The 23,108-nt window shown below is 39.9% G+C and overlaps 1 protein-coding gene across 1 annotated transcript in view; it reads left to right on the forward strand.

Moving 5' to 3' along the window:
* Positions 1 to 23,108, forward strand: part of SWAP70 (switching B cell complex subunit SWAP70) — an 87,685-nt gene that overhangs the window by 45,307 nt on the left and 19,270 nt on the right. The window contains exons 3-7 of the mRNA XM_004050682.5: positions 2,908 to 3,081; positions 14,101 to 14,328; positions 17,492 to 17,638; positions 18,776 to 18,884; positions 21,964 to 22,145. Of these exons, the coding sequence (XP_004050730.1) occupies positions 2,908 to 3,081; positions 14,101 to 14,328; positions 17,492 to 17,638; positions 18,776 to 18,884; positions 21,964 to 22,145 (840 nt within the window). The remainder of the gene's footprint in view (positions 1 to 2,907; positions 3,082 to 14,100; positions 14,329 to 17,491; positions 17,639 to 18,775; positions 18,885 to 21,963; positions 22,146 to 23,108) is intronic.

Consider the following 23,108-nt stretch of genomic DNA (forward strand, 5'->3'; position numbering starts at 1 on the left):
ATGTTATTCTGCTGCCCTTGCCTGCCTCCTCCAGTACATCTTCCATGTTATTCCAGGATATGGCTTTTTTTTTTTAAATTTTCAAAAAAAAATTTTTTTTTTTTTGATTAAGTGTCTTGCCCTGTCTCCAAGGCTGGAGTGCAGTGGCATGATCATGGCTCACTGCAGCCTTGACCTCCTGGGTACAAGCAATCCTTCTGCCTGACCTTCCTGAGTAGCTGGGACCACAGGCATGCACTGTTGTGCTCAGCTAATTTTTAAAATTATTATTTGTAGAGACCGGGTCTGTCTCTGTTGCCCAGGCTGGTCTCAAACTCCTGGGCTCAAGGAATCTTTATGCTTTGGCCTCCCAAAGTGCTGAGATTACATAGGCATGAGCCGCTGTGCCTGGCCTATTTTTTATTTTTATTTTTATTTTATTTATTTATTTATTTTTGTATTGTTATACATATTTATTTATGTATTTTTTACTTTTTTTTTAACTTTTTTTATATTAATTTAAAAAATAAATAGAAATGAGGTCTAGCTATATTGCCCAGGCTGGTCTGAAACTCCTAGCCTTAAGCAGTTCTCTTGCATCAGCCGCCCATAGTGCTGGGACTACAGGAGTGAGGCACTGCACTGGTGCAGAATGTGGCTTTTAAAATGAAGAGTGTATCTGTTACTACCTTCAACTCTTTCAGTCCAGATAAAGTCCTAACTCCTTAACATGAATGATAAATCTCCTAATGATCAGTCTTCACCTACCTCACTGGCTTGTCTTTCACTGTGTCCCATGTAGTGGAAATTTGCCTTTTATGTGTGTGTGTGTGTGTGTGTGTGTGTGTGTGTGTGTGTGTGTGTCTGTCTGTCTGTCTGTCTGTCTAGCATCTGAACTTTTTTCTTACATTTGGGAAATTCTACAGAGTCTTGGTGGGGAACAGGACCTGTCTCACACCTCAAAATCTGGAAAGTTCAGGTACTCATTTTTCCCTGTTCCTTGGCAGCTAGAGCACAGGAATGTGACCCAGGCTCAGCCAATAGAACTTTGAATCTGCAGTGAGTGACGCAGAAGATCATGGACAGGGGCAAGTGGTAGCAGTGGTAATAGTGAGGGTGCGCTCATGTTATACAGGCAGTGGTGTCTCCACCAGACTGTTCCCGTGAGTGGTTCAGCCGCAGTTCTGGCTGCCTACTCTACCTTGATACCAGCCTAATTTCAGAGCCTAGATTTTTCTAGCCTTTGCGTTAGATCTGTGAGGTTACCCATTGTTTTTCCAATAAATTCCTTTTGTTTTTAAAGGAACCCAAGGTGGTTCCTGTTACTTGCACTTACACGAAGAGCCTTAGTTATACCACCCTCCAGCACCAGGTGCCCCATTCACATTAAATACTCACAGTTCTTCCAAACTAACCATGCTTGCCTCCACTTCGGGGCTTTCTCACATTCTCTTCTACCTGGAATACCATTTATCCCATTCTTGATCTGTTTGACTCTTGATGCTGCTTGAGAACTCAGCTCTGTTGTCCTGTCACTCTTTCTGCGAATCTTTCCCCAGATGTCAAGATTGTGTTAGCTCCTCAGTGCTCCCACAAAATCCTCTGCTTATCTCTATTACAGTACTTGTCACACTCTGCTGTAATTGTCTTTACATTCCTTGGGAACATAGGCCAGTATTATGTTGAGTATCTTTGTACTGTCTTTGGCAAATAATAATTATGATCTAAATTTTATTTGTCAAATGAGTGAACAATTCTATTGAATTATACACTGTTAAATTATACAGTTATATTAAAATTTATTTGCATATCTGTTTTCCCTAATAAACTGTGAACATTTTAAGAGCACAGACCTAGTTCTTCATCTTTATATCCTTAGTTTATAGGATACAAAAGTGCCTCCCAGCACTGTGGGAGGCTGATGCAAGAGAACTGCTTAAGGCTAGGAGTTTGAGACCAGCCTGGGCAATGTAGCAAGACCTCATCTCTATTTATTTTTTAAATTAATATAAACAATGTTAAAAAATAAAAATAAAAAATAGGCCAGGCACAGTGGCTCATGCCTATGTAATCTCAGTACTTGGCTCGTAGTAGATGCTGAGGAAACACTGGATACATGAACAAATGAATGAATGGCAGGATTGTTGTTTTAGAATTTCAGTTAAATAGTTTTTCCCAAAAGAAGGTATCTTCTTCCTTTTTTTTTTTTTTTTTTTTTGAGATGGAGTTTCGCTCTTGTTGCCCAGGCTGGAGTGCAATGGCGTGATCTCAGCTCACTGCAACCTCCGTCTCCCGGGTTCAGGCATGTGCCACCACGCCCGGCTAATTTTTGTATTTTTACTAGAGATGGGGTTTCTCCATGTTTGTCAGGTTGGTCTCAAACTCCTGACCTCAGGTGATCCGCCTGCCTCAGCCTCCCAGAGTGCTGGGATTACAGGCATGAGCCACCATGCCCAGCCTCTTCTTTGACCGTGTATGTAAGGATAATGTACCTGTACTTGGCTCATACTGAGTAATTGACATTCTCAGTTTCTTCTATGTGCTAGGATTGGTAGCCTGTTTATTAATAGGAAGATAGTGTATGCACATGAAACAGTAACTATTTGAGAGGTCAGTGCTAGGATTGGTAGTCTGTTTATTAATAGGAAGATAGTGTGTACACATGAAACGGTAACTATTTGAGAGGTCAGCATTTTATGTGCCAAGGGAGTGATATGGACAGATGTTGGTTCAGTGTCATGCTAAATGTAACATCTTAATTGAGCCACTGAAAGTGTAATACCTAAAGCAAATATGTAGGATATGGCTGTTGGTTAATTGGATTGATTAAAATGGGAGCCAAAGGAGGCTTTGTCTTTCTATTTTACTTGCCTTAGATACTGCTTATATCGGACTGATTTGTTGGAGTTTTTCCTTATTCTTTTTTAGGTCCAAGACAACTTTGACAAGATTGAATTCAATAGGATGTGTTGGACCCTCTGTGTCAAAAAAAACCTCACAAAGAATCCCCTGCTCATTACAGAAGAAGATGCATTTAAAATATGGGTTATTTTCAACTTTTTATCTGAGGACAAGTATCCATTAATTATTGTGTCAGAAGAGGTAAGGTGTGGCTTGGGGAGTTTTTACTTGGTCATTTTAGCATTTAGTAGACCTGGCTTGGTATTTTTTCTGTTAATTCAGCATAGATATGGAAGGAGATCCTTGGCTAGTGTTTTTGGATCAGAGGCAAAGCAGCCTGAGTATAGAAAAGCCCCAAATATAGTAATTTGGGGCATGTAATACCCCTGGAGATTTACAGGGAAAGTGGGTCTCTTCTTCTCTAAATGGCTATGATGATAAGTGAATCTATCCTCATGTCCAAAGAGTATTCTGTACAAGTCACAACATAATTGTCATACTACTTGCATATTGACAAAACGTAACTGGCTGAGTGCTGGTATACATGGGAAACACGTAAGATCCAGAATGTTGTTTTCAGGGCTGTTTTGTGTGAGTAAATACTATTCTTGTTTCAAAGTCCAGGGTGATGACTTGCCATACCTTTCAAAGTAAAAGAAACAGAATGCTTGTTTTGTTATTTTCCCTAAACTTCCTAAGGAAAAAAATAATAGGAGTAAGGCTTCTGTGCTATCTAACTGTCCTAAAAAGTGACACATGTTAATACATGGTTATTACAGTAGAAAATTCAGAAAAGATTAATATACACAATTAAAATCAGCTGTAGTCCCCACACTTTAAAAAAAGTCATCTATAATCCCTTAACCTTGGACAAATTATTTAACCTGCAAGTCTTCATTTTCTCATCTGTGAAATAAAGCCAGTTACAATGTTTACTCTAAGGGTTGTGAAATTCTGCATTTAAAGGGTTTAGTTTAATGCCTGGCACATAGTATGCACTCAGTAACTCTTAAGACTACTCTTATTACATGCATTTTTGCATACTAGTCTGATTATTTTCTTTGAATAAACTTCCAGCAGTGGAATTCTGAGTCCTAAGAAATGCACACTTTCAGGGTATTAGATGAACAAGGCAAAGTTGCCCTTCAGAAAGGCCATACCAAGGCATTAAAGGGTGAGAAGGATTTTGACCAATAGTGAAGGCAGAGGAGAATTCTGGATGGAAGCAACAGTAGGCAGTGTTTTATGAGTCAGGAAAGCAAAGGGCATGTTCTAAAAGGAGTGAGGGAGGTATCCAGCTTGACAGAGTTGCCAGTCAGGATGCTTACTTAGAAACAGCCACACTGGCTGATTCAAGCCAAAAGGGGAATTTTTTTTTTTTTTTTTTTTTGAGACAGAGTTTCGCTCTTATTGCCCAGGCTGGAGTGCAATGGCGCAATCTTGGCTTACTGCAACCTCCACCTCCCAGGTTCAAATGATTCTCCACCCCGCCGAGTAGCTGTGATTACAGGTGCCTGCCACCACACCTGCCTTTTTTTTTTTTTTTTTTTTTTAAGAAATGGGGTCTTACTCTGTTGTCCTGGCTGGAGTGCAGTGGTGCAATCATGGCTCACTGCAGCCTCAACCTCCTGGGCTCAGGGGATCCTCCTGTCTCAGCCTACTGAGTAGCTGGGACTACAGGTGTACATCACCACACTCAGCTAATTAAAAAAAATTTTTTTTTGCAGTGATGGGGTCTTGCCATGTTGTCCAGCCTGGTATCAAACTCCTGGCCTCAAGTGATCCCTTTACCTCAGCCTCCCACAGTGCTAGGATTACAGGCATGAGCTACTGTGCAGGGCCTAAAAGGGAATTTTTTAAAAGTATGCTGGATAGCTTACAGAATCATCATGATGGCTTAAAAAACAGGTGTGGAGGCTATGCAATTTGGTCTGTCCTATTTACTGTACTGGCCACTTCCATGAGGAACAACAAGGAAAATGCTGCTGCCACCAGAGGATGGGTGTTGCACTTATACCATGGAACACATCTGGTCCTGGACACTGATTGCTGCCTGTATTAGTCCATTTTCATGCTGCTGATAAAGACATACCCAAGACTGGGCAATTTATATAAGAAAGAGGTTTAATGAACTTACAGTTCCACATGGCTGGGGAGGGCTCACAATCATGGCAGAAGGTGAAAGCATGTCTCACATGGTGGCAGACAAGAGAAGAGAGCTTGTGCAGGGAACCTCTCCTTTATAAAACCATCAGATCTCATGAGACTTACTCGCTATTACGAGAACAGCACGGGAAAGACCTGCCCCCATGATTCAGTTACCTCCCACCAGGTCCCTCTCACAACACCTGGGAATTCAAGGTGAGATTTGGGTAGGGACACAGCCAAACCATAGCACTGCCCCAGAACTCAACTTTCCCTGGAACTGTTCTTCCTATGAGGGAGAATTCTCCATAGTGCCCACTTCCCAATTATCATCAGGGTATGATGTATCTAATTGGCATGGCCTAGGTCAGGCACTGTGCACTAGCTGCAACGGAGTCTTGGAAAGGATACATTTGCATTTTCAGCTTCTACATTGGCAGGTAGGGATTTCCCCAGACATAAGAAAAGGGTTAAATGCTGGGCAGTCAAAAAAGAATGATACATGTCCTTTCTTACTGGAACATGATGGCTGTGAAGAAGATAGGCGGTAGATGAAGCTGGAGAGTTTTGACTTTATCCTGTAGGCAGTGTGGAAAGATGAGCCACTGATGATTTTTGAGGAAGAGAGTGATAGGTGAATAGATGAAATATGGAGACATGGGAGGTGAGAAGTTGAGAGAAGCTAAGTGGCATTGAGGACTAAAATACAGCGAGAATGGAAAAGAAGGCCAGATGGGAAGAACCTAGAGGTCACAGGACCAAGCATATAGTGCCTGGCTGTGGGCAAGCCGAGACAAGTTTCAGGCCTGGGCAACTGGGGAGTAATATAGTATATTTGTTTAAAGCATAGTCTCTGAAATCAGACTGAGTGGTTTGAAACCCAGCTCTACCACTTATTAGCTTTGTGACAAATTACTCTCTCTGTTTGGGGTTCCCCATCTGTAAAATGGGGATAACTACTTTCTTCATTGGACTCTGTGAGGATTGAAAAAGTTGATGTATGTGAAACATTTATTAAAGTGCCTGGACCCATGGTAGCTGCTCACTAAAAGGGGTGTGTGTGAATGAATGGTAGGATGATGAACAAATTTGGGACATATTGCATGGTGGTGGGTTTGGTACATTTGGGATTTTAGGTGGAACATCCTTGTGGAGCTGTGCACTAGAAGTGTTTATCTACAGCTTGTGAGAGGCCAGGGCTGGAGACAGAGGTGGGGAAACCACAGGAGTAGGTTAGATCAGGGAGGAAGACTGTAGTTGGAGACATGAGTGCCAAGGACAGAACCTTGGGACCATTTCTGTAGCAGAAAGAGGAAGTCGATTTGGCAAAGGAAGCTGAATTGAACACGCTATGAGGTAGGAGAACTGGGAGAGTGCTGAGTCATAGATGTCTAAGAAACACAAAGTTTTAAGAAGCACAAAAGTAGTTACTGGCATTAGATGCTATGGAAAAATTAGACAATGGTAAGTGAGAAGTTGCCCTTGGATTTAACAATTAGGTGCTCGCTGGTGATCAAGGAGAAGGCAGTTTCACTGTAGTGGTGGGAACAGTTTCTTAGTGCTTAATAACAATAATGATGTAATCGTGTATGTATGTTAAAAAGGAAATGAAAAATAAAACATGCTATGAAATTTTTGTCCAAGGAAATTGTCTAGCTTAATACAGAGGTGTATAGGAGGGAATGTCTGTAGAAAAGAATATCCCAGTGGTGGTTTTAAAACCTAGCTGCTGCTTAAAAGAATTGTGCAAATAAAATTTACAGTATTTTAGGCTAAGTGTGCTGGCTCAAGCCTATAATCCCAGCACTTTGGGAGGCTGAGGCGGGCAGATCGCTTGAGCTCATGAGTTCAAGACTAGCCTGGGCAACATGGTGAAACCCTGTGTCTACAAAAAAATATAAAAATTAGCTGGGCATGGTGGTGTGCGCCTGTTGTCCCAGCCACTTGGGAGGCTTAGGTTGGAGGATGGCTTGAGTCTGAAAGGGTGGTTTGAGCCTGGGAGGTGGAGCTTGCGGTGAGCAGAGAGTGGCATCATGCCACTGCATTGTAGCCTGGGAGATAGAGCCAGACCTTGTCTCAAAAAAAAAAAAAAAAATTACAGTATTTTAAAACATTTTGTAGTTATACTGTGTTCCACAATTAATTGTGTTTTCTTTGAAAAACTGGATGTGGGGTGGGTCTCTTACCCTTGATGTTTTGTTTTTTTCCATCACTAAAATATTTGGTGGACTTGAAAGTGACCTTGTCCTGATTTCAGAATTAGAAATTAGTGAGTGTTTTTATTGCCTTAGGCAGCACTTGCTTAATGTGGATGACATGTCAATGGCATTAAATCACCGTTGAGCCACAGGCTGTGAAGGGAGCCAGTCAGCATCAGTTTTCTGACTACTGTGCCTAAGAAACTCAAAAGATTTGTGCTGCAGGCATCCCGAAGAATTGGGACCCACATGGGCCTTGATGTGCGTTTCTGTAGGCCAGAGCCCAGCCAAGGCTCCTGGCATGTTTATCTTCACCTTTGCAGGCTAACAGAAATGTCTTGATTCTCTTTCAAATCAAGTTAATCTCGTTTGAGAAGGGAACAGCCTTTCTTTGATTTGTTAGAATAGCCAGGCAGCATACCTTGTCATGTTACTGTTTGGAGTCACTCTGTGCTTTGACAGCTTTTACTCTCTCATCATTTCTTCTGGTTAGAAGTAGAATTTGAGTTAGTTTTACAGATTTTCCTCTGGGGCCAGGAGTGCTTGTGTGGGGAAAGAAGGGATCATTGGAGTAGATTTATGTGAGATTGCTTTGTCTAGCTGCTGAACTACCCTCCTGAGGTTAATCACCTGGATTTGTATTTATGAAGCTCTTAGCCTATCACCTGGCCTTTGACCAAGCACTGCAAACTCAAGGTCATGCTATATTATGAAAAATACATTCTCTGTTAGCTTTTGCTTCCTTTCTGAATAATAACACTTCAAAAACTATATTTGGACTGATTGTAGACTTACAGATTTTAATAAAATTTAATGTGAAAACAGATATATTTAAAAAATAAATTTTGAAGTATAATGTCATAATTTTTCATGAACATATAGCTGGGTTTAACTTGTTATCTTATCAGTAGTTTTTAGGATTTATAAATTTGAAGTAATACTTCTTTCCAATAATCCACTTACCGTAATGATCATTTGCATTTTGTTTAGAGTGTTTTTTAAGAAAGATTTTTTTTTTTAAGCCTTAATTAATACAATGTAAAATATAACCAGCCTGGCTCGGTGGTTCATGCCTGCAATCTTTGGGAGGCTGAGGTGGGAGGATTGCTTGAGCAACATGAGACCAGTCTGGGCAACATGGTGAAACCTCGTCTCTACAAAAAATACAAAAATTAGCTGGGCACAGTGGCACATGCCTGAAGTCTCAGCTACTCGGGAGGCTGAGGTGGGAGGATCACCCAGGAGGCAGACATTGTAGTGAGCTGTGATCATGCCACTGCACTCCAGCGTGGGGGACACAGCGAGACACTGAATCAAAAAAAAAAAAAAAAAGATATAATTGTCAGCTGGGTGCAGTGGTGCACACCTGTAATCCCAGAACTTTGGGAGGCTGAGGCAGGCTGATCACTTGAGCTCAGGAATTCGAGACCAGCCTGGGCAACATGGTGAAACCCCATCACTGCAAAAAATATAAAAAATTAGCCAGGCAGGGGTGCTGAAGTGGGAGGATCGCTTTAGCCTGGGAGGTCAAGGCTGCTGTGAGTCAAGAACACTCCACTGCCTCCAGCCTGGGTGACAGAATGAGACCCTGTCTCAAAAAAAAAAGATATAACCATGGCAGTTAGCCAGGTGTGGTGGTGCATGCCTGTAATCCCAGCTATTTGGGAGGTTGAGGCAGGAGAATCGCTTGAACCCAGGAGGTGGAGGTTGCAGTGAGCCGAGATCGTGCCACTGGGCAACAAAGCGAGACTCCATCTCAAAAAAAAAGAAAAAGTTAATGTTTGCTTTTGATTCAGTTTTCTGTTACCCAGAAAGTAGTGTCAAGTATGTTAAATAAATATTTAAGTGACTTACATAGTGAAGTTAAGATGTTTCTGTCACATAGATGTAAGAAATAGTGTGTCCCCATTTGAGTTCGTTCCATAATTTTTGTTAGAATATATTCCTGGAAATATGTGCCTGTGAAGTACAGTTCTTATTTAGTATTTGTTTCTCACAGAATCAGGAACAAAACAGGATGTGTCTCTTGTGTACCTATTTGGGAGAATTGCCTTGATGCAGTTAAAAATTGAACCTGAAATAGTTTTAAGAGACCCTAAATAAATAAAACCTATTAAGCCAATAAAATGCCCCTTATTAATGATGATAGAGAAAGCATTTTAATAAAATAAATTTTGGAACTGAAGGCCTCGAAAATCACATGCATCTTGAAAGTTTTTTCTTTGTTATTTTTGGTGAAACTTGTTTGGAAGGAGGAAGTAAGCTGCTTCCTGAAACTGAATGAGCTCTTAGAATTGATGCAGGCCACTAGAGACTAAAACGGCAACACGTGATTTATTATTTAGTATAATTGAATAGTGGAGAATGGTAATGTTTGTCTCTCCTTGGCCCAATATAATGAATCAAAAGGCCCTTAAGTTATTTGGTTATGATAAGTATATGATTGTGTTGAAAGTCAGCAGGAAATGAATCTAGATTAGTTGTCTGGCACAGTCACTGGGAATGCTGAGCAGATCGAAGCTGGGTGCTAATGACAACTTCATAAGGCTTGGGAGGGCACCTTCGGAAAGGTTCAGGATGAACCTGGTAAGCTACTTCTAGAGCTGAGTTTGCTACTAATAGGCGCTTTCTGAGTTACAAACATAAAAAGTCATCTGATTTTGAAGAAACTGAAGCTTGGAGTGTGAATGGCGTGGGTTCAGTAAGAGGTAGGGGGAAGAGCTAAGGCTGATTCTTGACTTGTGGTGCCAGGACATGGTCAATCGGCTCTACCATCTTGTCTCACCCACATGTAGTCATACTGCACACACATGTGGCTATACACATGTGCTTCCTTTGCCTTGCTACTAAAACTTCGACTTGTTCCTGTACTCCCTGTACCCCAAGTTGTAATCTGCCAGCCTGGGCCCTTCTTTTTGCTGCCTTAGGGAGATTGAATTTCTGTACCTGTTAATGCTACTGCTTATTTTACCTTGAGCAATTGCTTATCTTAATGTCCTTTTCGACTCTCTTTTTCTTGCTTTTATGTCTTCAATCTCTTCTTATTTTTTATTTTTTTAAAGATGGAGTCTAGCTCTGTCTCCCAGGCTGGAGCACAGTGGCGCGATCTTGGCTCACTGCAATCTCTGCCTCCTGGGTTCAAACGGTTCTCCTACCTCAGCCTCCCGAGTAGCTAGGATTACAGGTGCGCGCTACCACACCCAGCTAATTTTTGTATTTTTAGTAGAGATGGAGTTTTGCCATGTTGGCCAGGCTGGTCTGGAACTCCTGGCTTCAGGTGATCTGCCCGCCTCGGCCTCCCAAATTGCTGGGATGACAGGCGTGAGCCACCATGCCTGGCCTTCAATCTCTTAATCTTTTTATACCTTTCTCTTTTCTGTCCCATTTTCTCCTTCCCTCTTCCCTTTTCCCTCTTTTTCTTAACATTTTCTTTTTTTCTCTTCCTCTGCCTATCCCTGTTACTTCTCTTTAAAGAGCCAAGGAAATACCTGATAATATCTGATAAGTTTAACAGTAGATGACATATCTCCAACAAGAGAAAGAAAAGATCTAAGCGTGTTTTTCTCCAACAAGTAAATTTTGGTAAACACTTACCATGTGCTGTTTTTAGGGTATAAGATAAATCTTTGTCCTAAAAGAGCTTACAGCATCTCATCAAATTAAATCAATAGATCTTTTAATATATTTTTTCTTTCTTTCTTTCTTTTTTTTTTTTAAATGAGATAGGGCCTTGTTCTGTTGCCCAAGCTCAAGTGCAGTGTTGTGATCATAGCTCACTGTAACCTCAAACTCCTTGGCTCAAGCAGTCTTCCCTGTTTAGCCTCCTGAGTAGCTGGGACTACAGGCATGTACCACCACACCTGGCTAACTTTTTAATTTTTCTGTAAAGATGAGATCTTGCCATGTTGCCTAGGCTGATCTTGAATTCCTGGCCCGAAGTGATCCTCCTGTCTCAGCTTCCCAAAGGGATTACAGGCTTGAGCCACCACACCTGGCTTCTCTTGATATTTTTTGAACTTGTGATATTTTGTGAATATATATGCCATTGCAAACATGCATGTCTATTTTTCTGTTAATATATGTTATTTTACAAAAAACATTATAACCAAATTATTGGAAATGAAAAGAAGAAAAAGGAAAAAAATTAACTCATGATCCTATTGTAACAAATTAAACCTATTTCTGACAAATAGTTGTCAAAATAATTACATAATCTTCGTGCAGTAGAAATAATAGGTAAATTTAGTTTTGTATTCTTCACTTTCTTTTGTTTCATAAATGCTTTCTTTAAATGTAATTTTGAATGGTTGAATAGTATTTCACTCAGTGCAGAAGGGAAGCAACGTTAGTGGAGTACCTACTATGTGATGGGCATTGTGCAGATTGCTCCGTATTTGTCTCATTTCACCCCACAGCATTTCTGTAAGTATTATTATGCCCATTTCATAGATGAGAAAATTAAGGCTTAGCTCAGTTAATTTCAGTTTAGCAAACGTCAGTTGAGCTCTGAGGTACCACGCTGAGCTTTGGGGATTAAAGATGAGTGGGACATGGTTCCTCCTACAAGGAATGCAGAAAATGGTAGAAAAGCAAATGAGTGAAAATACGTTAAGTGCAGTGACCTAGAAAAGGAACACGTGACCTGGGTTAGGGTTGGTCAGAGCAGGTTTGCTAAAGCGGCAGTGCTTCTCGAAACTTTAGTGTGCAAATGGAAGTACTAGGGGTTTTTATTAAAATACAGATTCTGATTTTTGGTCCTTTGGTTGGTCTGACAGTCTTCGTTTCTAACAAGCTTCCAGGTGGTGCCGACGTCGCTGGTCCGCATGCTTCGTTTTGAGTAGGAATATTCTAGAGGATGTAGGACTTGAATAAATACCAATTAACTGGGTCGAGAGGTGGGAAAAGGTATTCTAGACAGAGAAGACAGAGTGGGAAATGACATACAGCATAAGGAAAGTATGGTAAGAGGGTAAACTACTTACAATCTATGGCAAGTGGTGGCAATCTACAGCTTGCTGGCTAAATCCAGCCCACAGCCTATATTTGCATGACACATGTGCAAAGGAATAGTTTTTATATTTCTAAAGGGTTGTAAAAAAACAAAATCAAGGAAGAACACGTGATAGGGAGGCACAAAGCTTAAATATTTACTGTTCAACCCTTTACAGTAAAAGTTTGCATCCCCTGATCTATGGTATTGGTGGTATTGGTGGAGTGTAAAGTCTGAGGTGGGACATGTTTGAGAAAGTAGGCTGGGGGATGATCACCAAGGGATGCAGAGGAGCTTGGCCTCTGTCTTTGAGGTGACAGGGAGCCAGGGCAGGGCTTAAAGAGGGGAGTGTCAGGCTCTGGCTTTTGTTTTAGAAAAATCCCTCTGGTAGAATATGTATAAAAGGTGGCGACCTGGAGGTACGGATACCAACCAGGAGGCCCGACCAAAAGCAGATCAAATAGGAGTGACAGAGTTCAGAGCTGCCTGGGACAAAGTTTTAAATTTTATTTTCACTGCAACCCATAGGAAGATAAACATTTTATATCATGACCCAGCACACACACACTCAAAGCAAAACTTATTACAAAACGCTATTTCTTTATTGTGGATGAACTCACATGTTTTTCATTCCATTAAAAAAAAATGCTGGTTGCTACCCACTAAGTGGACTTCATAGTGGGCCATAACCCACAGTTTTCAAACTTATTAGGGAGCTCATTTAGGGAAATAAAACAGCAGGATTATATCCTTGGTTTGATGTGGGGGGTGGGGAGCAAGAATCCTGACATGGATGTGTGAATGGTGTTATTCCTAATGGAAATCAATAATACAGCGGGGAAGCCATTTGGAAAGTAGAGAGGATTCGTTCATTTTTGGACATATGTTGAGTTTGAGAGCACTGTATAGGATATTTGGGCTTTCCAGAAAATAAGAGGTATCAATTCTCATTCAGTTTTACTGCCTTATTGTTTTGTTTAACTGCTGTTATTTCTTTCTTTCTTTAGTTTTTTTTTTTTTTAAACAAGAGTCTTGCTCAGTTGCCCAGACTGGAGTGCAGTGGCACGATTGCCGCTCACTGCAACCTCTGCCTTCAATGTTCAAACGATTCTCATGCCTCAGCCACCTGTGTAGCTGGGCTTACAGGTGTGCGCCACATGCCTGGCTAACTTTTTTGTATTTTTAGTAGAGACAGGGTTTCGCCATGTTGGCCAGGCTGGTCTTGAACTCCATGCCTCAAGTGATCCTCCTGCCTTGGCCTCCCAAAGTGTTGGGATTATAGGCATGAGCCACTGCTCCTGGCCTAACTGCTATTATTTCAATAGCAGTATTTTCTACACAAAGTATGATGTTTTAGGATTTAGTAAGCTTTTCCTGCTCATGCTAGGTATTCCACATTATTTACAACATTGTAGTGTTCCAGTGGGAGGAAGCAGCATGAATTTTGAATAATTGGCTTATGTGGAAAGTTTGTAAATTGATCAATAACTTGTACATATTACTTTGAGATGTTTAATTTAGTGCTTGTTTGTTCAGTAAGACTAATGTTCTGATATATTGAAATATTTAACAGAGAGTAATCAGATCACATTAATTAGTTTGTATACTGTCATATATGTGCAGTTTGTTTTAGTTCTGCAGACAAATATACTACACTATTAGAGGGTTATCAGTTTTTGATTCCTTTACTTATTCTGCACTAATACAGACCAGTGACATTTTATTTATACTTCTCTCCCTGTATTTTAGGAGACTCTAAAGATAGGCATTTTTGGAACTGTAAAGAGTATTTCCTAAGTTGAACTTATCAGTGTTTATAACATAAATACATAACTATGTTAAAGTTTTTTTTAACTAGGAAATAATTGTTTCACATTCTTTATATAGATTGAATACCTGCTTAAGAAGCTTACAGAAGCTATGGGAGGAGGTTGGCAGCAAGAACAATTTGAACATTATAAAATCAACTTTGATGACAGTAAAAATGGCCTTTCTGCATGGGAACTTATTGAGCTTATTGGAAATGGACAGTTTAGCAAAGGCATGGACCGGCAGACTGTGTCTATGGCAATTAATGAAGTCTTTAATGAACTTATATTAGATGTGTTAAAGCAGGTAAGAATTCTGTTACTGTTTTTTTTCTCATCTTTAGAATTTGACATTTTAAAATTAATATTTTTGTCACAAAGATGAGTATAAGTCACTTATTTTCTTACACTGATTTCGTTTTTTTGTTTTTTGTTTTTTTGAGACAGTCTTGCTCTGTCGCCCAGTCTGGAGTGCAGTGACATGATCTTGGCTTACTGCAACCTCCATCTCCTGGGTTCAAGGGATTCTTATGCCTTGAAGGCATGCACCCCCATGCCCAGCTAATTTTTGTATATTTAGTAGAGATGGGGTTTTACCATGTTGGCCAGGCTGGTCTCAAATGCCTGACCTCAAGTGATCTACCCACCTCGGCCTCCCAAAGTGCTGGGATTACAGGTGTGACCCCCTGGGCCTGGCCTGATTTTGAATAGGAATAAAATTTCTTATTTTTCCAGTCTTGTATTAGGCTTTCATTTAAAAAAATTATTTGTGCAATTTTAAAGTACAGTTAAGAATACAGTTAAAAAATATATATATATATATTGGCTGGACGTGGTGGCTCATGCCTGTAATCCCAGCAGTTTGGGAGGCTGAGGCAGGTGGATCACGAGGTCAGGAGCTCAAGACCATCCTGGCCAGCATGTTGAAACCCCGTCTGTATTAAAAATACAAAATATATATATATATATATATATTTTTTTTTTTTCCCCAAGACGGAATTTCACGCTGTCACCAGCCTGGGGTGCAGTGGCATGATCTTGGCTCACTGCAACCTCCGCCTCCCGGGTTCAAACAATTCTCCCGCCTCAGCCTTCTGAGTAGCTGGGTCTACAGGCGTGCGCCACCACGTCCAGCTAGCTTTTTTATTTTTAGTAGAGATGGGATTTCACCATGTTGGCCAGGACGGTCTCGATCTTTTGACCTTGTGATCCACCAGCCTTGGCCTCCCAAAGTGTTGGCGTTACAGGCATGAACCGCCGCGCACAGGCCATTTCCAAAATATTTTTAAAGTATCTTCCTGTCATGTGCACATTCATAACCACTGATCCAGAAAGATCTCCATGGCATAACGTTGAGTGAAAAAAAACCACATTGCTGAACAGGAGATATCTTGTAATCCCCTTCAGGTAATGTTATGCATGTGTGTAGAGCTGTCAGGAAGGTGCTTGCCAAAATGTTTACAGTGATCACCTCTAGATTGTGGGATTTTGGTGAATTTTTTTCTTCTTTATTCCTTTCTGTATTATTGGACTTTCTATATGATTTTATATTATTTTTATAAAATCAGAAAAATACCTCTACTTGTGGAAACAAAAATACCTTTATGTAGCAAAGTTGCTTTTGTCTTATTTAGACTGTCCTCTTTTTCTCAGCACCCAGCATAGCAGATGAAGCTCGATGCTTGTTAAGTACAATTTATATTTTTTTGGTGATTCTTTGAAACTTCTTACATTATTATATTGAATAATAACTGTTTTGGGATTTCCTTACTTTGATCCTTTCTTTCTTCCATAGGTAATAGTGTTGTCTTTGTTCTTTTTTTTCCTAATGGAGCACATCATAAATGTTGAGGCTGAATTTGTATAGGTTTTTGGTGCTACAAAGAGGTATGAGACGTGGTCTCCATCTGAAGTGGAATTCTCAGCCTCTTAGGATGGCAGGATATGACTGTAGTAGAATTGCAGTATGAGATAGCTTTTGCTTAAATGTCCAAAGATTAGGAAACTGAATATGTAATATGATTAGAACTTAATATAATAACCAACTGAAACTTACAATCAATATCATATATATTTAATGATATGTATATTCTGTCATGCGCTATCAGCACCTGTAGATTTAATACTAAAAATAGCAGCTATTCTTAAACAAGCCTGAAGGGCTTTGGCCTATAATAATGTATAATTTTGCTTAAGTAAACATTTGAGTCACACACCTTTGAGGCCAGTCTGTGGGAAGGAAATACAGAATTAGTGAGTGTGAGCTTAGAAGCCACATTTAGAAGCCAGTATTTGAACTCCTGGTGCAGTATTTTCCTGTTGGTCTGGGGCAGAGTTCCTCCTTCAGAATACCGAGAGGTCAGGCAGAAAGGTAGGTTGGTACCAGAGGTGGAAGTCCTTGAATATTTGGTTTAGAAGATATATGTGGCCAAGCTTTAGCATTTTCATTGATTGAGGTTTTACTTACCTCAGTCATTTAGCATTTTCATTGATTGAGGTTTTACTTATTTTATTTAAAAATTTTGGCTGGACGCAGTGGCTCACGCCTATAATCCCAGCACTTTGGGAGGCTGAGGTGGGCGGATCACGAGGTCAGGAGCTTGAGACCATCCTGGCCAACATGTTGAAACGCCATCTCTATTAAAAATTCAAAAATTAGCCGGGCGTGGTGGCATGCGCTTGTAGTCCCAGCTACTCAGGAGGCTGAGGCAGGAGAATCATTTGAACCTGGGAGGCAGAGAGGTTGCAGTGAGCCGAGATTGCACCCACTGCACTCCAGCCTGGGTGACAGAGCAAGACTCCTAAAAAAAAATTTTTTTTTTGTAGAAATGAAGTCTCACTATGTTGCCCACGCTGATCTTGAACTCCTGGCCTCAAGCGATCCTCCTGCCTTGGCCTCCCAAAGTTCTGGGATTACAGGCATGAGCCACTGCATCAGGCCTGATTGAGGTTTTAATTTACAGAGAATCGTTGTTAGGGGTTCATTCTTTCTTTTTAAGTGGAATAGACCAGTATAATGAACTCCCACATATGCATCAACCAGCTCCAGTAACCACCACCATGTGGCTAATCCTACCCCACCTACTTTTACTTCTCCTGTATTATTTTGAAGCAAATCTCAGGTATTTTATTTTGTTTATAAATATTTCAATAGGTATCTCTAAAAGATAATGATTTTTTTAGAAATCTCAAATGCTACTTAATATCAAGGGGATTCTATTGTCTGCATATCACTTTGGGGAGGGGTTGTCTCTGAAGTGTCTGAAATTATATGCAAATTTTTGTCTGGTTATGCTTGCATGACTAGGTGTAATGCCCCTCCATAGATTCTCAGAGGGTCCAAGAACAATTGGTGTTCATGTTTTCAGGATCATATATCAAATAATGGAGTAGGCAAGTATATCAAGGAAGAGATGTCAGCTCTTACAAATAAAGAGACAATAATTTATGTCACATTTAATCTTTCACAGGGTTACATGATGAAAAAGGGCCACAGACGGAAAAACTGGACTGAACGATGGTTTGTACTAAAACCCAACATAATTTCTTACTATGTGAGTGAGGATCTGAAGGATAAGAAAGGAGACATTCTCTTGGATGAAAATTGCTGTGTAGAGGTGAGTCTACTCTTACTTCTTTGCATGATTACCCCGTGCTGCCCCCGATGCTGAAGTAGCTTCTCACCTTCTTCCACCTAGACTCTAGAACCTTAAAATAATCCCCAAATTTACATTTCCAAAATAATATAGGCATACAGTTGCCATGGTTTCTGAACCAAAAATAAAGATAGCTGACAAAATTTTTTTCTAATGTGAATTTTTCAACCTTCTACTCGTGAATAAAGTATAAGGATTAAATCATTTATTGGAACATTTAAGGAATCATTTATTGAATAAAATGGAGTCATAAAAGAGATAATAAAGTAAAAAAAAGTTCAGTAAGACAATATTTGGAATCAAGAATATGCCAGAAAATCTGGGACATTTTGAGTGCAAGAAATAAAAGAAGATGTAAGCATTGTCTTTGTATACTTTGGGTGACTTTCAGGACACTTTATTCATAGGTACTAATTCTTTAAAGAAGTGAAATTCTCAAGAACATAAATTTTTGAGTTTTTAATTTTTATATGAACTGTCCCCGTGTCTGTATGTGTTGAAGAACATTTAAATACCTGAAATCTCACACATAAACTATAATGTATTTTAGTGAATAATAATGTCTGGAGATGTGTGATGCCCATGAAGGAGTCTGCTTAGATTTAACTAAACATGGAGATCTACAAGGTTACCAAAGGCCAGTTTACTCATAAACATATAGGACAGAAACCACGGGTTGCCAGCCACAACATTCCAAGTGCAAGGAGAGAAAGCCACATTAAGCTGATGTAGGAATCACCCTGGCTTAGGTGCTTCATATCCCATAGGAGTTAATACCTCTTGTAACATCATCACAGATGTACCTTCCAAGATTCCTGCAAGGGAGGTGCTCAGGATAAGAGCTGCTATACTCAGGAAATCCCAATGCATGGCAACCTATCAGGTGTTTATAGTTTTACCAGTCTAGATGTAGTATACCAACTGGGGTCATTTTTACCATAAGTAATGTGCTTAGGGAACAGCATTAGTAAATCAGTAATATGCATTTATAGGTATTTTTATTGACATTAAGTTTCAGCTCATTTTTATAAATAATTCAAATTGAATTTCATTTAAATACTTAAAATTTTGAAGAACTAATTTTGCTTTCTGTTTTAGTCCTTGCCTGACAAAGATGGAAAGAAATGCCTTTTTCTCGTAAAATGTTTTGATAAGACTTTTGAAATCAGTGCTTCAGATAAGAAGAAGAAACAGGAGTGGATTCAAGGTAAGGTGACTTTTTATTATTTGCCATGATATAACTTGAGAGCTCTGACTTTCTTTTTTTTTTTCTGAGATGGAGTCTTGCTCTGTTGCCCAGGCTGTAGTGCAGTGGTGCTATCTTGGCTCACTGCAACCTCCACCTCCTGGGTTCAAGCAATTATCCTGTCTCAGCCTCCAGAGTAGCTGGGACTATAGCCACCACGCCCAGCTAATGTTTTTGTATTTTTAGTAGAGACGGGGTTTCACCATGTTGGTCACGCTGGTCTCAATCTCCTGACCTTGTGATCCGCCTGCCTTGGCCTCCCAAAGTGCTGGGATTACAGGCGTGAGCCACTACGCCTGGCCGAGAGCTCTGACTTTCTAGTTTTGAATCTCATGAAGGATGCTAAGGCATTATTTCCTCATTGTCTGTAGTTATTTTCTGCATGTGATACAGTAGCTGAGAGAAAAACAAATTAAGATGCGCTCTCAAAGTTTTCATTAGTTTTATTTGCATAATGAACTTTGGGTAAATTATAAATGGGAGATTTACTTTTTAAATAGATTTTGGGGTTGCAAGTATAGTTCTGCTACAGTGATATATTGTGTAGTGATGAGATCTGGGCTTTTAGTGTAATCATCACTCGAATAGTTGCTGTTAGGTAATTTCTCATCCCTTGCTGGCCTCCTGCCTTCCCACATTTCTGAGTCTCCAGTGTCTATTATTCCTTGCTCTATGTCCATGTGTACACATATTTTAGTTCCCACTTATAAATAAGAACATGTAGGGTGAGTGCGGTGGCTCACGCCTGTAATCCCAGCACTTTGGGAGGCAGAGGCGGGGGGATCATGAAGTCGGGAGATCGAGACCATCCTGGCTAACACAGTGAAACCCCGTCTCTGCTTAAAAAAAAAAAAAAAAAGAACATGTATTTTATGTTCTGTTTATGGGTTATTTCAAGAAATACTTCAAGATAATAGCCTCCAGTTCTATCCATATTGCTGCAAAAGACATTATTTCATTCTTTTTTTATGACTGAATAGTATTCCAAGGTATATGTGTGTATGCACACACTACAACTGTTGGTGGACACCTGGGTTGATTCCATATCTTAGAGATTTTAGGTTTTACTTATTCTTATTATTTAAAGAATATAGAATTTTCCCCTTTAAGGACTGTGAAGAATTTTAAAGTGGCCATCTTGAGCTTGAGGTAATATGTAAAAGAAAAGAGGAATTATGCAATAGTTTTTTAATACTTCAAGTGATTTTCAAGATCCATTACTTCCACAAGAAATCACTAGTTTTGGGTAATTCAAGAACACAAACTTTTGAATTAATAACCTTTAAAAAAAATTTCAACTTTTATTTTAGATTCAGGGGTACATGTGCAGGTTTGTTACATGGGTATATGTGTAATGCCGAAGTTTGGGGTATGATTGAATCTATCACCCAGGAAGTGAGCATTGTACCCAACAGTTAGAGTTTTCCAACCTCTTCCCCCCTCTCTACCTCCCATCCCAGTAGTCCCTAGTGTCTGTTGTTGCCACTTTTATGTCCATGAGTACCCAGTTTTTAGCTCCCACTTATTAGTGAGAACATTCATTATTTGGTTTTCTGTTCTGCGTTAATTTGCTTAGCATAGTGGCCTCTAGCTGCATCCATGTTGCTGCAGAAGACATGATTTTGTTCTTTTTTATGGCTCCGTAGTGAATGAATAACTTTAAAGTGTTCCATTGTTCCAAAATTGGTAAAGAATAAAATGCAATATAAGAGGGCTTTTTAAAAAAAATCCTGAAAGGAGATTCTGAATATTATATTCTTAGACGTAGATAAAATTATGTTATATTGGAGAATGTAGTCATTTTTGATGTGGTTTAAGAGTTCGAGGCAAATGCACCTGGTTTGAATGCTCTTTCCTGGGTCTCTTGGGTTGAGTTATAAATTCTGTAACTGCTTTTCTCTTCTGTGGAGTGGGGATAATAATAGTGCATTCTTCCCAGGGTTGTGGTGAGGATTAGAAAATAGATAATGACAGATATACTCACACATTTTTCAAAATGACATAGATTGCAAACAATCTAGCTATCTGTTAATAGGGAAATGGTTGAATAAGTTATGGTTTAGCTGCACAGTGGTGTACCATGCAGTACTTCATGTATAGTACTTTTGGTGTACCATGCAGTACTTTATGTGTAGTACTTTATGTATTGCTACTGGGAACTGTGAGATAGATTAAATGAAAAACACTGAGGGTCAGAAGAGTGTGTTGTGCCAATGTTTGTGTGAAAAGAAGGTGGAAGACATATATACATACTTATTTATATAGGCTTATACTATCTCAGGAAAGATGCATAAAAACTGTTAGCATTAGTTGCTAGTGGGGAGGGGAATCTAGTACTTGAGGGACAGGAGTAAGAGGGAGACTTTCCTGTGTGTCTTTTGAATTTGAATAATGTGAAAGCGTTAGCTATTCAAGAAATTACATTTAAGTAATTTAAAATATCCAAAGAAAAATCAGATGTTGTATAACAGTTAGATAATGCATGTAAAGGATATATTTATTTTATTTTTAAAATAAATGACAGCTGCTGTTACCTGTTATCTCAGGAAGGGGTTGCATAAGGCATAGATGATAGGCCAACTAAACACAGTAGGTTGCAAATTAGATATCAGAAATTTGAATCTCTGTCCTTACTGTGTCTTAATCTTGTTTGGCTTTTTGAAAAGTATAGAGAAAGGAGTCGAAAGTGTTGTCATTAGTTCTTAAAAATGTGTGCAACATTCCCAGATCGAGTGTTTCTGAGCACAGATACAGTTACAGAATTTTGGAGCGAGAAAGGACTTTATAGATCATCTCTCTCATTTTAAAGATGTGGAAACTGATGCTGCAAGAGGTTATTTCTTGAGGGGAGCTCTGAAAAACAACCAAGAGGTTATGTGACTGCTTAGGGTCACACCACTATGGAGTGACAAAATCAGAATCTACACTGGGCCTTCTGGCTCCCTGTCTCATTTTCTTCCCACTGTGCCATTTGCATATTAGGCTTACAAAGAATAAATAATATCTCCCCATTTTTTTTTTCCTCCTACACCTTTTACAGCCATTCATTCTACTATTCATCTGTTGAAGCTGGGCAGCCCTCCACCACACAAAGAAGCCCGCCAGCGTCGGAAAGAACTCCGGAAGAAGCAGCTGGCTGAACAAGAGGAACTGGAGCGACAAATGAAGGAACTCCAGGCCGCCAACGAAAGCAAGCAGCAGGAGCTGGAGGCCGTGCGGAAGGTGGGAATGGGCGCTGGGCTGGGAGAGGGCCCTTCATTCCCCTGCAGAAGCCATCGTGCCTTGCTTAGGGGTGTTGGTTCTACCAAGACGAATGTAGTGCAGTTTTAGGGAGATACTTGTGGTGAACTGCTCTCAGAAGTGTTTCCAGACCATCAAGTGAGACATACTGGTTTTCCTAGCCCTGAAACTATGTTGATCTCGGCAGCAAAAACATTTCATTGGCTAGGAAGGAATATTTTTAATAATAATGAGCACAGTTGAATTTCGTCAGAAGAAGATGGGAAATTTCATTCCCTTGAGGGTGTCAAGGCTGTTTTTAGTGGCCTGGGCAAGGTGTGTTGCTTTTTAGTTTTCTCCTTAGCTCCCATCTTCACTCATGAGTACCTTGGAAGACCGTTACTTTAGAACTGTTAGTTTTACCTACTATTTGGAGTTAAAGATACAGTCTGGGTCAGCTTTTCCTTCCATCTCAAGATTAGGAGGTCAAGTACCATATGCTATATGAGATAGTTGATGTTCACTGGGAACACTTCCTCGGTTATGTCGTGATCCCAGGGGTGGTAGTGAGTCCTCAGTATATGGGTATGGTCTTTATTTGAGACACTTTTGGGCTGAGTCTGTCTGCCTTGAATCAATGAGCACCTGCTAACCACAAGCTCAAGGACTCTTTCATGCACATCTGTGCAAAAACTTTGCTCTGGGATATGGGGGTGGCTCATAATCTGTGACTCCACATACCTAGTGGGGTTCTCCCTTGGTAACCCATAGAAATGCCACATTGTGTGCTGAACTTCCTCTGAGTAGAGTAGACTCATGGAGATTTTTAAGAATGCTTTTATAATCTTAGGAACTGCATGGGCATATATATAATCTTAGAAAAAGTTATTACTATCACACACTTACTTTCTAAAAGCAGCTCCTCATTTCTTACTGCCTCCCACCCTTGAAACAGTCTTGCATCTT

The sequence above is a fragment of the Gorilla gorilla genome, chromosome 9, assembly GCF_029281585.2.
Source record: "Gorilla gorilla gorilla isolate KB3781 chromosome 9, NHGRI_mGorGor1-v2.1_pri, whole genome shotgun sequence".
In the NCBI taxonomy this organism is placed as follows: domain Eukaryota; kingdom Metazoa; phylum Chordata; class Mammalia; order Primates; family Hominidae; genus Gorilla; species Gorilla gorilla.